At 40.6% G+C, this 13,784-nt stretch overlaps 1 protein-coding gene and 1 non-coding gene across 6 annotated transcripts in view; one reads left to right on the forward strand and one right to left on the reverse strand.

Moving 5' to 3' along the window:
* Window positions 1-13,784, forward strand: part of PXK (PX domain containing serine/threonine kinase like) — a 71,230-nt gene that overhangs the window by 39,368 nt on the left and 18,078 nt on the right. For all 5 annotated transcript variants that reach the window (XM_045831953.1, XM_045831954.1, XM_045831955.1 and 2 more), the window contains exons 5-13: window positions 1,515-1,592; window positions 2,088-2,161; window positions 2,806-2,880; window positions 5,848-5,952; window positions 6,505-6,606; window positions 7,932-8,093; window positions 8,515-8,632; window positions 9,829-9,907; window positions 12,453-12,501. In XM_045831953.1, the coding sequence (XP_045687909.1) occupies window positions 1,515-1,592; window positions 2,088-2,161; window positions 2,806-2,880; window positions 5,848-5,952; window positions 6,505-6,606; window positions 7,932-8,093; window positions 8,515-8,632; window positions 9,829-9,907; window positions 12,453-12,501 (842 nt within the window). The remainder of the gene's footprint in view (window positions 1-1,514; window positions 1,593-2,087; window positions 2,162-2,805; window positions 2,881-5,847; window positions 5,953-6,504; window positions 6,607-7,931; window positions 8,094-8,514; window positions 8,633-9,828; window positions 9,908-12,452; window positions 12,502-13,784) is intronic.
* Window positions 3,889-4,019, reverse strand: LOC123814626. The gene has a single exon (XR_006784962.1). It is a non-coding gene; the product is annotated as a small nucleolar RNA SNORA51 (small nucleolar RNA).

The raw sequence follows: 13,784 nt of genomic DNA on the forward strand, positions 1-13,784 counted from the left end.
CCCTGGCTGGATAGGTCAGGTCAGCTGGTTGGAGTGCCATCCCGGTACCCCAAGGTTACAGGTTCGATCCCTGTCGGGCACATACAAGAAGCAACCATTGAATGCATAAATAAGTGGAACAACAAATTGATCTCTCTCTCTCAAAATCAAAACAACAACAACAAAATAATTTCCTTTAAATTTGTTTACATTCAAGTTATTTTGTAAATACTGAAAACATTTTATATGATCATTCACATTAGAGTAGTTAGAACAAATGTGAGTGGAGTAAGTTTTGTATTTGGTTCTCACACCTTTTCTTCTTTGTGGATGGACTGACACTTTACATATTGAATCAGTAAACAAATAGCTAGTGGGTTCTCTTCCCCAAATCTCTTAACTCATAATGTACTGTAAAGTACATCAAAATGATACTATGTGCCCAGCTCTTTGCATGGTAATTCCAGACTCGGTACTTTTGACATATGGAGAGCATTTCTGCCCAATCCCTTAAGTCTCTGCAGCCTGCCTGAAAGGTAATTAATGCTGAGCAGCGGTGGAATTCCACAGCGAATCTGCAGGATTTCTGTTTGCTTTCAGGAGTCAGGGGTGGCTTCATTTACTCACCACATTGAGAAATAGCAAGTTACAGATGTTGCTTTTTGTAGGAAATGCAAAAGTACAAGTTATTTTGACATTTTTTAATACAATGAACTTTAAAGAACTTCCTCTTCTCATTGTCTTCTTAAAAGGAGAAAATATTGTCGTGATAAACAAACACAAAAGAAAGCATGGACTTTTCCCAGTAAACAGGCACACCATCACCTCCCACAATAGAACCATGTTGTTGCTGTACATAGATGTTTTTCTAAAACACTGGCATTTATTTTCAGTTTATATTTAAGGCTAATCGCTTCTTTGTTGGTGAAAGCTATAATTCCTTGAGGAATGAAGATAGGATAAATATCACTTGGAGAAACACTGAATGCTGTTCCAAGCTGACCTTAGAAAACATTTTGAGTTTTGTGGTTGGGTTATGGCCTAGTGCATATATTGAATTCTTGGCTTACACCATCTGAATATTTTAGATCTTCCAGTACATGAACATATATACCCACAACATTAGTAATTAATTACTTTTTTATTTAATAAACTTTTTACTTTGAAATAAGTATAGGTTTACAGAAAAATGACAGTTATAGTACAGAGAGTTTCCATATACCCCTCACCCAATTTCCCCTGATGTTAACATCTTATGTAACCATGGTACTTTTACCAAAACTAAGAAATTAACATTGGTGCATTACTGTTGACTGCAGATTTTATTTAGATTTCACTAATTTTTCACTAATGTCCTTTTTCTGTTCCAAGATCCAATCTAGAATCCCACATTGCATTTAGTCTGTGTGTTTGTTTTTGTAATTAAGTTTTTTAAGGTCATAGACTGTAAGAATGTCATTTGTAAGAAAAATATCTTAAGCATATGGTACTTTCCTGATATGCTTGACTAATGAGTTTCTAAAATGTCTTTGCAGAGATCGCCTTACAGCAGGTCTCCATGTTCTTCCGATCAGAACCAAAGTGGGAGGTGGTGGAACCACTGAAAGACATAGGTGAGGAACTGGCAAGCCCATTCTGTTAAAAAAGACAGATTCCAGATCTGGATTCTTTGTCATGCTTCCCTTTATGTATCCCAAGAAAGCTCTTAAATGCTGGTGATTTGTTTTCCTTTTTGCCTTCTTACTACTTGAGGATGTGGTCCTTAACTTTTAATACTTAGTGAATCTTGGTTGAAGTCCCCTCTGAGGATCTCAGTGGTAGTAACATATTTTCAACCTGGTTTCATCATTCATTTTTCATCTTTCTATTCACTAAATCTAAACTGAAATGCTGTTTTCCTATTATTTCTGTTACTGGAGTAAATTTTTTTTGCCTTTTTTTATTTTTAAGTTCAATCTTTACCATGTCAACATTATCAAATGCTTGTTTTACTTGCACCTATACAGCTATGGAAATATTGCCAAAGTTAATTTTTATCACTCAGTCAATGAAACATCAAATGGCATAAAAATTATGTAGCTATAAACATATTTCTGCTTTTATGGTAGGTTGGAGGATAAGGAAGAAATATTTCTTGATGAAAATTAAAAATCAGCCAAAGGAACGGCTTGTGTTAAGCTGGGTAAGCTAGTTTTTTGTTTCAGTCTCATTTCGGGGACTTCAGATGGGTTTAGGAGAGCAGAAATTCACAAGAGAATTAAGAAATTATATTGTACTCCTGAGTGATGTTATAAAGTTCTGCTCAGTACCACATCAAAAGACAGTCATTTTAAGTCACTTTGCTTGTGTATTTGGTCATTTCAACATGATTATATTTGATCAACTAATAAATATTTGGAAAGAAATAGGAACAGCTTAAAATAGTTCTCTAGAACCTCTTTAGGGTTGGCAGTATGTTGCCACTTGTTTTAAAGAAAGTGCTTGGGCATTACTTTGTTATCTCTCATTTTGGGAGCTCTAGTGATACACGTGGTTAATGGAATCCAATAAGATTACAGTTAAGTCCTGCTTTTTATATGTTTATATTCTCTTTCTCCAGAAAGACCTTGAAAGAGCAGGGAGCAAGACATAGGTGGTTTTCATCTTCAGCTTACATTCATATATTTGGGAAAATAAAAAAAGAGAAAGACATGGGAATATTTTAAATTATATTTATTGAGGTAATATTGGTTAATGAAATGATATAGGTTTTGGGTGTACAGTTCTATGTCTTTTTTTTTTTAATGACTAAAGGCAACACCTTGATATTTTCATCTATGTTTTTAGGCTGACCTTGGCCCTGACAAGTATCTGTCAGATAAAGATTTTCAGTGTCTGATCAAACTTCTGCCTTCCTGTTTGGTGAGTACAGTTCCTGCTATGTTTAGTGTTGATGACAGATTCACAGTGTTTTCTGTGGACATACTCAAAAGCATGGAGAGGTAATTCAGTTCAGATTGAAGTTGTTCCATAGAACAGCTATAACTAGTCCCATAGATTGGAGGCTAATTAAATAGCATTTATAATACACAACCCATGAAATGTGGTACTTTAAACATAGCAGAATAGTAACTAGCCACTTTGTTGTTGGTGAGGATGTTTATCAATGGAATTAAAAGATCTGTTCTAGCCTGAGAAAACAGAACGAATAGGGTTTAGGTAAGCTGAATGAGGGAAAGGCAAAATAACCCTTTTCCTGTCTGAGTTACTATTCCTACGGGCTAGCCAAGTGGTCTTTAGGAAAACCTGGCATTATTTATGCTAAAACACAGTTCTAATCTGAGGCCTTTGTTGGAAAGAATTACATCAATGTATTTCCAAATAGACGCAGAATGTCTTCAGAAAAAGACTGATCTGTCCAGAAAATTGAGTTAGTGCTGATGTTCTTTATCTATGGTCTGCATGAGGGTGTAGGACCCTGCAGTGAGTCACTCATGGACTCAGCACAGTTACACTGACCTGTCCAGTTGGTTGGCAAGTTTGTTTTTGAAGAAAGCGTGCCTTGTCAAACTAGTAAAACCAAACTTTTAATGAGGTGTGGTGTGTAGCCAAGAAAAATGCTGTGGTCTTTGAGTTTGATTAATTGTGTGACACAGGCTGTCAGCACTCAACTCTAAATTTCTTTTAATGGGTAGGCTTTTTAAAAAGAAGGTGGTGTGGACAAGTGGTACATATTAATTGCAGAAGAGTCAGAAAACAAAGATAAGCAAAGAAAAAAAAGGAAAAGAAAACTCACCTGTAGATTCAGCTAATTAGAATTAACAGTATTCAGCTGTTACTGTTCTAGAATTGTATATGATTTGAAAATATATATATTATTTTAAAACCTGACCTTTTTGTTAGTAGTATACTGTGAACATCTTTTTTCCCCCATGTTCCTCCATTTACAATACAGACCAGGCAAAGATCCTGGGCTGAGGTGTGTGTGGGGTGGGTTTATGCTGCCTCTTCTTTCTGTATAGTCAGCGTAAGAGCACAGCCAATGGTCAGCACGGGTGGCCCAGCCCCTTCCCACACTATTCTCCCCACAGGAGCCAGTCCTCATTCCAGGATTCAGAATTAGCTAAACCACAGGCCACGGACCCCACTCTCAAGGGTTACTCCTGCACTTTACCTGACACGCATGGAGAAGGTGTTGATGTCCTTATCCAGCTGGCCCAGAAGGCTTACCATGAGCCTCTTTTATTGTCAACAACGTCATTATTACTGGCTGCATAGAATTATCGTTGGCTATACCTTAGTTAACTAATCTGGATATTTGGATCACCTCCAGTTTTTGTCTCTTAAAAAAAAAAGCCATAGCCATGGCTGATATGGCTCGGTTGGAGCATTATCCTTTGAGCCAAAGGGTCATGGGTTCGATTCCCAGTCAGGGCACATGCCTGGGTTGTGGGTTCAGTCCCCGGTCAAGGCATGTGTAGGAGGTGACCAATCAATGTTTCTCATGGATTTTTCTCTTCCTTTCTCTTTCCCTCCCTTCCCCTCTCTCTAAAATCAATGGGCATGTCTTCAGGTAAAGATTTTGAAAAGCCATAGTGAATAATTTTAGCTAAATGTTTGTATTCATCCTTAATTATTTTCTAGGAAAGAACTAGAATTAATCAGTAAGTAATTATAGGGAGATATCTTGAGACTATATAAACATCCCTTTCTTTATCAAACCCACTAGCTTTAGCATTCATTGAGTTTTTCTAATCCCATCATTTCTCTTATGTTTATTAGTTGGCATTCTACTATAAGGAGTAGCTTTCTATCCTTCCTTCTTTATATCTGTAGAACTCAAGGATTTTTATTTTATTCCTTGGGTTTATTTGGGGGTGATGAAATGCTCGAAAATTAGATTGTATGATAGTTGCACAACTCTGAATATACTGAAAATCATGGAATTGTACACTTTAAATAAGCAAATCATAATGCTATGTGAGTTATATTTCAGTAATTAAGTTATTAAAATGTCACCAGCAATCATTTTGATGTGATGGTCAAGAGAAACTTCATGATCAATTACTGCACTTCCCTGGGCACACCCTTTCACCCCTCATCTCACTCAACCCCTGGCCCCCAAATCTTTACATAGCTCAACATCCTTGTGTTTAAATTTTTATGGTACTTCTTTCAGCTAATGGACATTGTAATACCTGTCCAGAGCCAGTTGGTTGATGTAACCAAAATTTCAGGTCATATGAATGCTTTCCTTTCAGTCCTTAATAATTTGTCTTACTCCCCAAACCACGGTTGACGTCAGTTCCCATCTCAGGAGGATGCTGTCTGTGAATCATCACATTGCATACTCCAGGAGAAGGGCAGGAAGAGTCATGCTAGATGCTTTGGAAAAGGGCCACCATCCCCCCAAATGCTACTTTGCTTGTTTTCTGGCTGTCATGTTCCTTGGCTTGGCACAGTGCAACAGTGTGGAATGTTAGGCAAAGCTGTGAATGAAGATACATTTTTCCTGGTCCCTACTTGGCTGTTCTAGGATTCAGATTAGTCTTCACTGATTTACATAGGCAGAATATTAAAATCATTATTCCAGAAATTCAGACTTTCCCTTTCTTCCATCACAGTTTTGCCTGAACATGCATACCAAAATAGATGCCTTCCATGTAAAGCTGATCACATCAGTTTCCCACTTCCTTTTGTCAGTATTGTTTATGTTCCTTCTCTCATCTAAAGAACGATGTAGGACTTGCTCATCTAATAACTTGAAAAGGCTATGTGTCCAGAGAATATGCTCACATTTGTATACAGCTAAACTACTGAGATGGTACTTGACTCTGCATATCCAGATTTGCATGCAAATAAATGTGAATTTCTTTTTTGTTTTGCCAGCACCCTTATATTTACCGAGTTACCTTCGCCACAGCTAATGAATCCTCGGCATTGATTATTAGGATGTTTAATGAAAAAGGAACTTTGAAGGACCTGATCTACAAGGTACTTTTGGTACAAGTTAATGGCCGTAAAGAAATCCACAAGTCCCTTTAAAACCTATTATGGACACTTGATCCCTGAGGTTCCAGAAGCTAGGCCCTAAGGATGCTGTTTTAATTTTATTTGGAATTTATTTTGATTTTAGTAATAAAAACTACGCAGTGTAGTTAAAAAGCATTGCTTTCCCCAGATGAGGGAAGGTTGAACATTTAATGACTATGTCCATTGCATTGTGGTTTGTGGTCAGTTTAACAAAGCTACACTAAACTATTTCAAAGTTGGGGGAAAAGTTTTTTTAAATAATGAAAAATTCTAACAGTATATAAGACTTTGGGGTTGGCTGAGGCCAAGACCAGGCACATCTTCACTGGACTAGACATGGGGCAAAACCCAGGTTACCTCTTTCCATCAGCTGCACAGTCTTGCACTTTAAGCACCCACGCCTGCAGTCTGGCGCCCCAGTGTCCACAGAGTCCTGCCTGTCAGGGAGCCCGTGTACGGATGTCGACCCTTCCACTTCTCTCTTACGTGCATGCTCTTCGTTCTTTTCCAAAGTCAAAACCAAAGGACCCATTCTTAAAGAAGTACTGCAACCCTAAGAAGATCCAGGGCCTTGAACTTCAGCAAATAAAAACATATGGGCGGCAAATATTAGAGGTAAGAGGTATTTAATTTTTAAATTAGAATTTCACCCAGGATTCCAATATTCTTTTGGGAAAGTTACTAAGCAATATCCCCAATAATTTAAGTTATTTGATTGTTTATAAACTGATGGCATTGTTATATTTGACCCCAAAAAGTAAATGTTTGAGATTAAGACTAATTTAAAAATACAAAATTCCAAAAATCTTAGCTACTGGACTTTAGTGTCTGATTGTTAAAACTTAACTATGGGGTATCGACTTTTGTGTTATTTTTGGTCAATCTTTATCTTTGTGACAAAACTCTTGATTTTATTATATATATAACCATAGGACTCCCTTACTGAAGTATAATTAGCATGAAAAGCTTTTACCACATCACTCTCTAGAACAGTATTCTCCTATCTTCTTGGGTTGTGCATCCCTGTCAGTAAAGACTATTTTAGGAGAACCCTCCTCCAATGATGTATATATGTAACTATTACATACATGTACTACTACTAACATATTTTGTACATTGTAAGTTCAGAATGATATTAAAATCAAAACAAATAGAGCCCTGACTGGTGTGGCTTAGTGGGTTGGGCATCGTCCTGTAAACCGAGAGGTCACCAGTTTAATTCTCTCTCAGAGCACATGCCTGGGTTGTGGGCCAGGTCCTCAGTTGGGGGTGTGCAAGAGGCATCTGATCGATGTTTCTCTCACACATCAGTGTTTCTCTCCCTCTCTTTTTCCCTCCCTTACTCTCCCTCTAAAAATAAATAAATAAAATCTTAAAAAACAAAACAAAAATAAAAAGAGAAGTTGAAACATTTTTTTCCAGTCCTCAATGGAATGTCCTGGCCACCTCTATTACTGGCTGAGCCACTTTTATTAAATATTTGCTTCTCCTTTTGGGAGCCTGTCATATGTTTCTATTACTAAACAGCCAAGTATATTCTAAGGTGATGCTTTCAACTTGGCCCCTATCAAGCACTGACATGATAGCTTTACTCCTCTATGCTGGGGGATTGGACTTTGCCACGAAGAGGGCTTGGCCTGTTGAGGTGAGGAAGTGATTAAAGTAGAGGCTTTTGGCATAAAGCTATTAACCCCAAGCAGATGCATGCTGTTTCTCTATTCTGTGGAAATGAGGGATCTGGCATTGAGTTGCATCTCACAGCTGGGAAGCATTCAGCATCACATCTTTTTCCAGAAAAATGGAGGTGGCAATTTTCTTTAGGAATCTTCCCAGTGAACTGTTCGATTTTTGAAAATACATTGACTCAAAAAACCAAAGTTTAACCTGTCTTATATCTGAATAAGTTGGGGGAAATGTAACCTATCCATATTTTTAAATAGGTACTGAAATTTCTACATGACAAGGGATTCCCTTATGGGCATCTTCACGCCTCCAACGTGATGATGGATGGGGACACTTGCCGGCTGCTAGACCTTGAGAATTCTTTATTGGGCCTTCCTTCCTTCTACCGATCTTACTTCTCACAGTTCAGGAAAATCAATGTAAGTTGCTACAGTAATGAAACAGCAGGTTCATCTTGAGGTATAAATTATCCCTATGGCCAGACTCCTGTAAGAAATATGCACAAACCAGTGAATGGTATGGTTGAGGTAGGCCATGCTCGTTGGCCGATTTCTCCTACAGAGAGCATTGCTAAATCTCCAAGAGGCTTAGCTGAAATGGTAGATGGGAAAAAAAAGGGCATAGAGTCACTTATTGGAAGACTGTGGAGGGCAGGACCAAGACCTTTGGTCAGAGCAATGCCTTGTGAACTTTTACAAAAGGCTTTGGAGTTGCGTTTTCACTACCAATGAGTGGGGTCACCCCGGCCTTGTTTCTCAGTGGAAGCTGAGGACAGGGGCATTGGGATTCACAAAGTCACACTGAAAGAGGAATGTGCCACTGTTCTCTCTTCTTCTACAGACATTGGAAAGTGTGGACGTCCACTGCTTTGGCCACTTACTGTATGAAATGACCTACGGACGACCTCCAGACTCGGTGCCTGTAGACTCTTTCCCTCCTGCCCCGTCTATGGCTGTGGGTCAGTATGGGGTTTGGAGGGGTCTTCTGGGCCCTACTCACCCCCTTTCTAGAATCCAGGAAGGACCCAGAGGAAGTTGTCATGCTCTACAGCCAGAAATTCTTGTCCAATTTAAAAGCTAAGCAGATCTGAGTAATTTATTTAAATGCACTTCATTGAAAATTCAGATGGCGTGTCCACCTGTCAGGTTGTCTGAAACAGGGGAACTTTTGTAACAGACATTAGAATTTTAGAAGCAGGAACATGTAAAGAGCAGTATGGCCAGACTGAATTGGATCTAGAAAGAGAAGCCAGGATCAGACAATTTGAAGCCAAACTTGAGGGCTCTGGCAGGTGTCAGGAGTCAGACCAAGGCAAGGAACAAGGGAGCCACGGGCAGATTCCTGGGAGATAGGAGCCTAGCAGGCCTAGAGCTGGGGAAGGCAGGCAGGAAGGCAGGCACCGGCAAATCAGATCCAGGAGCTTTTCCAGCAGTACCTGAGGGGCTGAGGAGAGCTGGGGGACTGGTGGGAGGCATCATGAGGAAGGAGAGATGGAGGAACTTGTGCAGACTCATCCCCTCACAGCCAGCTCAGAACTCACTGCTAGAGCACAGAGAGGGGAGGGCAGGGTGGCTTTCGGACCACTGTGCCCTGAAGGTATGCAGCCCTCCACCAAGCTTAAGTGAGTTGGTTCAAGAGAACAGGCCCTGAGTCTGCTTTGTGTTGAGTTTGAACAGCTGAAATTGAACAGTGACCTGTGGGTAGGAAAGTCTGGGTGCTTGTGTTTATATCGGCCAAGGTGTTGGATGATGAGGTATCAACAATTGACATTTTGCGTGCTGGTTTTGATTAAAAGCAGGCAAACAGCAAAATGTCTTTTGAGTTCAAAATTTTTACTTCTGTTTAGTGTTTACATCTTTTTTCGAGAGCAAACACTTCTATGAATGATATCTCGAACACTTCCACCATTTATCTTTGAAGTATACTTAGCTGTCTGTCAGCGTGTGGTTTCTAACCCGCTTAGTTTGAGTCCTCGGTAACATCGGTGTTGCCAGCATTCCCCGTTCCCACATTCACCATCTGTCTGCGCGTAGAGTTTTGACACTGTCCTGATCAGCCTACAGACAGTTGTTGCAAAGGGCTGTCAAACTCTTTATCACCAAGTGGATGCCAGCATGTTCTGTGGAACTAAACTGTGTATCTGTTCATTTCAAGTGGCCGTGTTGGAGTCTACGCTGTCTTGTGAAGCCTGTAAAAATGGCATGCCTACCGTCTCCCGGCTCTTACAGATGCCGTAAGTCAATCATACACCTTGGTTGTTATCTTCGTAACTTGCAGAGTCCAAGAGACCACTTTGCTGACAGTCACTTGCAGCATGATATCACACCCTTTCCTTGTGACCTCTCTGCTACCTTAGTCTGATTGCTCTTCTTTGACCTCAGCCTCGTTTTTACATGTGTCTCTTCCTGTTGAAATGAGCATTGTGTATGTGTCCATGTGGCGGCCCTCCGCTTAGGAAGTACCGAAGGAGGGCCCTCTCAAGCAGCTGTCCTTCATGACCTTGTTTTGGGCACCTCCAGGCCACAGCTGTGGCTAGTTCACAAGCCACTTGCCTTGAAGGGTCTGCCCTCTGTGAGGTAGGCAGTTTGTTTCTGGCCTCCGCTGCACTTGTTTCTTCGTTTACACACTGGGTAATGTTTATCAAATGTCTGACATGTACTGGCACTGCACGAGAGGCTTGCAGCTCAGGAGACATTCTCTCATAAACAGGATTATGAATAGGTAGTTAAGGTGGTTGAAATAGCGCTTTGGGGCCTTTCCTTCAGGTGCATTTTCTGCCCCTTCCTGGAAAGGCAGCAGGGTGGTTAAGCAGGGTGTGTCTGAGGTTAGATGGACCTGGGGGTGGATCCAGCTTCACCACTTCTTCTTCTTTTTTTTTTTTTATTGTCGACACTATTGCAGATGTCCCCATTTTCTTCCCCTTTGCCTCCTTCCCAGCCCCCACTTCCCAGCTTCACCACTCCTACTTGGGTGACGTTGGGCAAGTTTTCTAACCTCTGGGAGCTGAGTTTTCTCATTTGTAAAATGGGGATAGTAATAGGCCTCATCTCAGAGGGTTCTTGGGAGGGTTTAAAGAGATGATTCCTAGTACAGTGCCTAGCACTTAAGTGCTTATTAAATATTAGTTATGATTAATATGATTCAGCTTTTATTTTGTGAGCATTACATTCCATGTGACACACCCAGTGCTGTGTCTCTACTGGCTTGTTGTAAACAGATCAGGTGTACTGAGGGAACGATAACGGGGGAAGTGGGAGGGAACAGCTTGAAGTACATATGGCTAAAATGCAGAGCAGATAGCAGGAAGTTCAGGTTTGTTGTAGAGGGTCTGCCATAGCCGTGAGGAGCTGAGCAGCCCAAGACTCTGCCTGTGGATGTGACATTCTCCTGTGTGACTGCCACTGTTAATAACAGTGTGAACATGGGAAAATAGGTCCAGTTAGGGAAACAACACAATTTTCACAGACTTCGGGAACAGAATTCATTTGTAGTTAGGGAACAGCCTATACCCACATTGATTTACTTGGGTTTATATTTCTGCCTCAAGTCCTCACATTTTCTCCCAATCTTCCAGTTCTAAAGTGAATCCAAATATCATTTCCTTACTTAAGTCTTTCTACCCTGTGGGCTTCAGCCTTGAGAAGAGCACTTGGAGAGGTGTAAACCACGTCCAATTCAGATGTGTTGTCTGGAAGTAAACACACCTGTGGCCTTTGAAGGCAGAATTATGTCTCCACTTCAAGAACTGCCCAAAGAGCTTGGTGGGAAAAGGTTAACCCTGTCATTCCTCCTTGTCACATAGTTCCTGATTTTTAAAAAGCGGGACTGTTCAAGGAAAGACTCACAGACATTTGGTCACCATCCAAATGGCCATTTAAATTCTCTGTCTAGCCCCAGTCAGTGTGACTCAGTTGGTTGGGCATTGTTCTATGAACCAAAAGTTCACTGGTTCAATTTCACCACCAGTTTGAATCCTGGTCAGGGCACACGCCTGGGTTGCAGGCTCTGTTCCCTGGGGTGCATTTGAAATGCAACCATTGTTTCTCTCTCCCATCAGTATTCCTCACCCTCTCTTTCTCCCTCCCTTCCCCTCTCTCTAAAATCAAAAATAAAATATTATAAATAAATAAACTCTCCAAACTGTTTTAGCCAAAACAGTTCAGAATTCCTCATGCTATTTTCAATAACATAGTTTTGAAGAGAGAGCAGATATACTCTAAGAGCTGCTATTTCTTTTTAAGAGAGCATGAGAAACACTACTTTTCTTAGAAGAAAATCACTTTCTCATTAAATTCTAATCAAACAATTCCTTTCCACCACATGTTTTTATTTTATTGAGCTCCAGAATAAATTTTATCCTCCTCTGGGACCCCCCCAAAAAAGGAAAACTGGTTATTCTGTTCAGGAATATCTACTGTATATATAATTTGCAACAAATGGAAATAATAATATAATAACATTTGCAAAAATAATTTTTAAGTATAAATTAATTTACTACACAGCGTGAAAGAACTTTCGCCCTTCAGTGGGAAAATAACCCCCAGTCCACAGCTGACCCAGTACTCCTGGTAACTGGAGTAGGGGTCTTCCCAAGGTCACACTGGGTGCCCCAGAAACTTTCTTGAGTATGTCGATAAACGAGAAATGGTGGGTTGGGTCAGTCCTGGGGGATGTGGGAGCTTCCTGGGCTCAAGATATCTCGTTCTGTTTTGATCATCCTCTGAGAGTGCACCTGTTTTAAGAAAGACATTTTTTTGCTCTTTTCCTTCTCTTTACAGATTATTCAGTGATGTTTCACTAACCACTTCTGAAAAGCCACAGTTTAAGGTAAAGTTAACCATGTCATATTTTGGTTTGTGACATAAATAAGTTGACTTTGAAAGTTAATGCTTTTTTGAGTTAAAAAAGAGAAGGTCCAGTGCTTATAATAAGAAAAAAATTAAAACAATCTAAATATCCTACAATTAGGGAATAGTTTAAGAATTCATAGTATATCTGGTTGATAAAATGTTTTTATCTAATACAAGTAAAATTTATCAAGATATTGCAGTCATGTGAAAAATGATTATCATTTGGGCTAATGGATAGAAAAAGCAGGATATAAATACAGTATATAAAAAAATACCTGTGTCTCGCAGAAAAACTCGAAGAAAGTGTCCTGGGAAGTAGCAGCCTTGTGTGGTACGGAAAGAGCAGGGGCTTTGAAACCCCCAAACACCAGGCTGATGCCTTACTTTGCTTTTTCAATACCAGCTGTTTACTTAAGTAGGGTTTCTCAGCCACAGCATTTAACATTTCGGCCAGATAGTTCTTTGTGTTGTGGGACTGTCCTGTGTATTGTAGGATGTTAAGCAGCATCCCTGGCTTGTACCCACTGGATGTGAATAGTACTCCCTCTATACCCCCACACATTGTGACTATCAAAAATGCCTCCAACACAGCCAAATGTCCCCTAGAAAGGGGAGGGAACAAAATCACCCCCATTTGAGAGCTAACGATCTGTGGGCAAGTACCCAATCTTTGGGTCAGTTTGTACTCAGTGTGTGGAGCTGATGAGCAACATCTGTCTACTGTCACAGTCATTGGACAATGGAGATAATCTGTTGGGAACCACCCTGCCTGGTTTCAGAAGCCGTAACCCCCCCATGGCTAAGGCTGAGTGAGTGACCTTCTGACCATAAGCCACTAAGGAGACAAAGCTTATCTCCCTAGCAGGGATGCTGCCTCTGCTCCTTTTACTTCACCCTGCCTGGCCCCCAATGCTTGATGGGGGTTAGCCAATGATGGGTAAGATTCCCCAAGGGAGGGACGACCTAAGACAGCTACAATCACAGGGCCCTCGGGGAAGGACTTGGGGCTACAGAAAAAGGGGGTGATGGACCCCCGCCCCTGGGCTTTGACATAGCCTGAGTCCTCATCCTGTCTGCAAGAAGTCTCCTAATTTCTCAGCTGCCTTACCTCCCCTGCCTGACTTAAGCTTGAAACAATGCCTTAAGCCTGAAACAATGCTGGTGGTGGGTGCAGCACTGTGCTGGGAAGGGCAGATTCCCTAGGGTGATCAGGCCTGAGGCCTGAAATAGAATACATAAAATCCTGTGAAGCCTACTTTG

This window comes from Phyllostomus hastatus, unplaced genomic scaffold (genome assembly GCF_019186645.2).
Source record: "Phyllostomus hastatus isolate PE091 unplaced genomic scaffold, TTU_PhHast_1.1 phas_contig_16, whole genome shotgun sequence".
Lineage (NCBI taxonomy): Eukaryota > Metazoa > Chordata > Mammalia > Chiroptera > Phyllostomidae > Phyllostomus > Phyllostomus hastatus.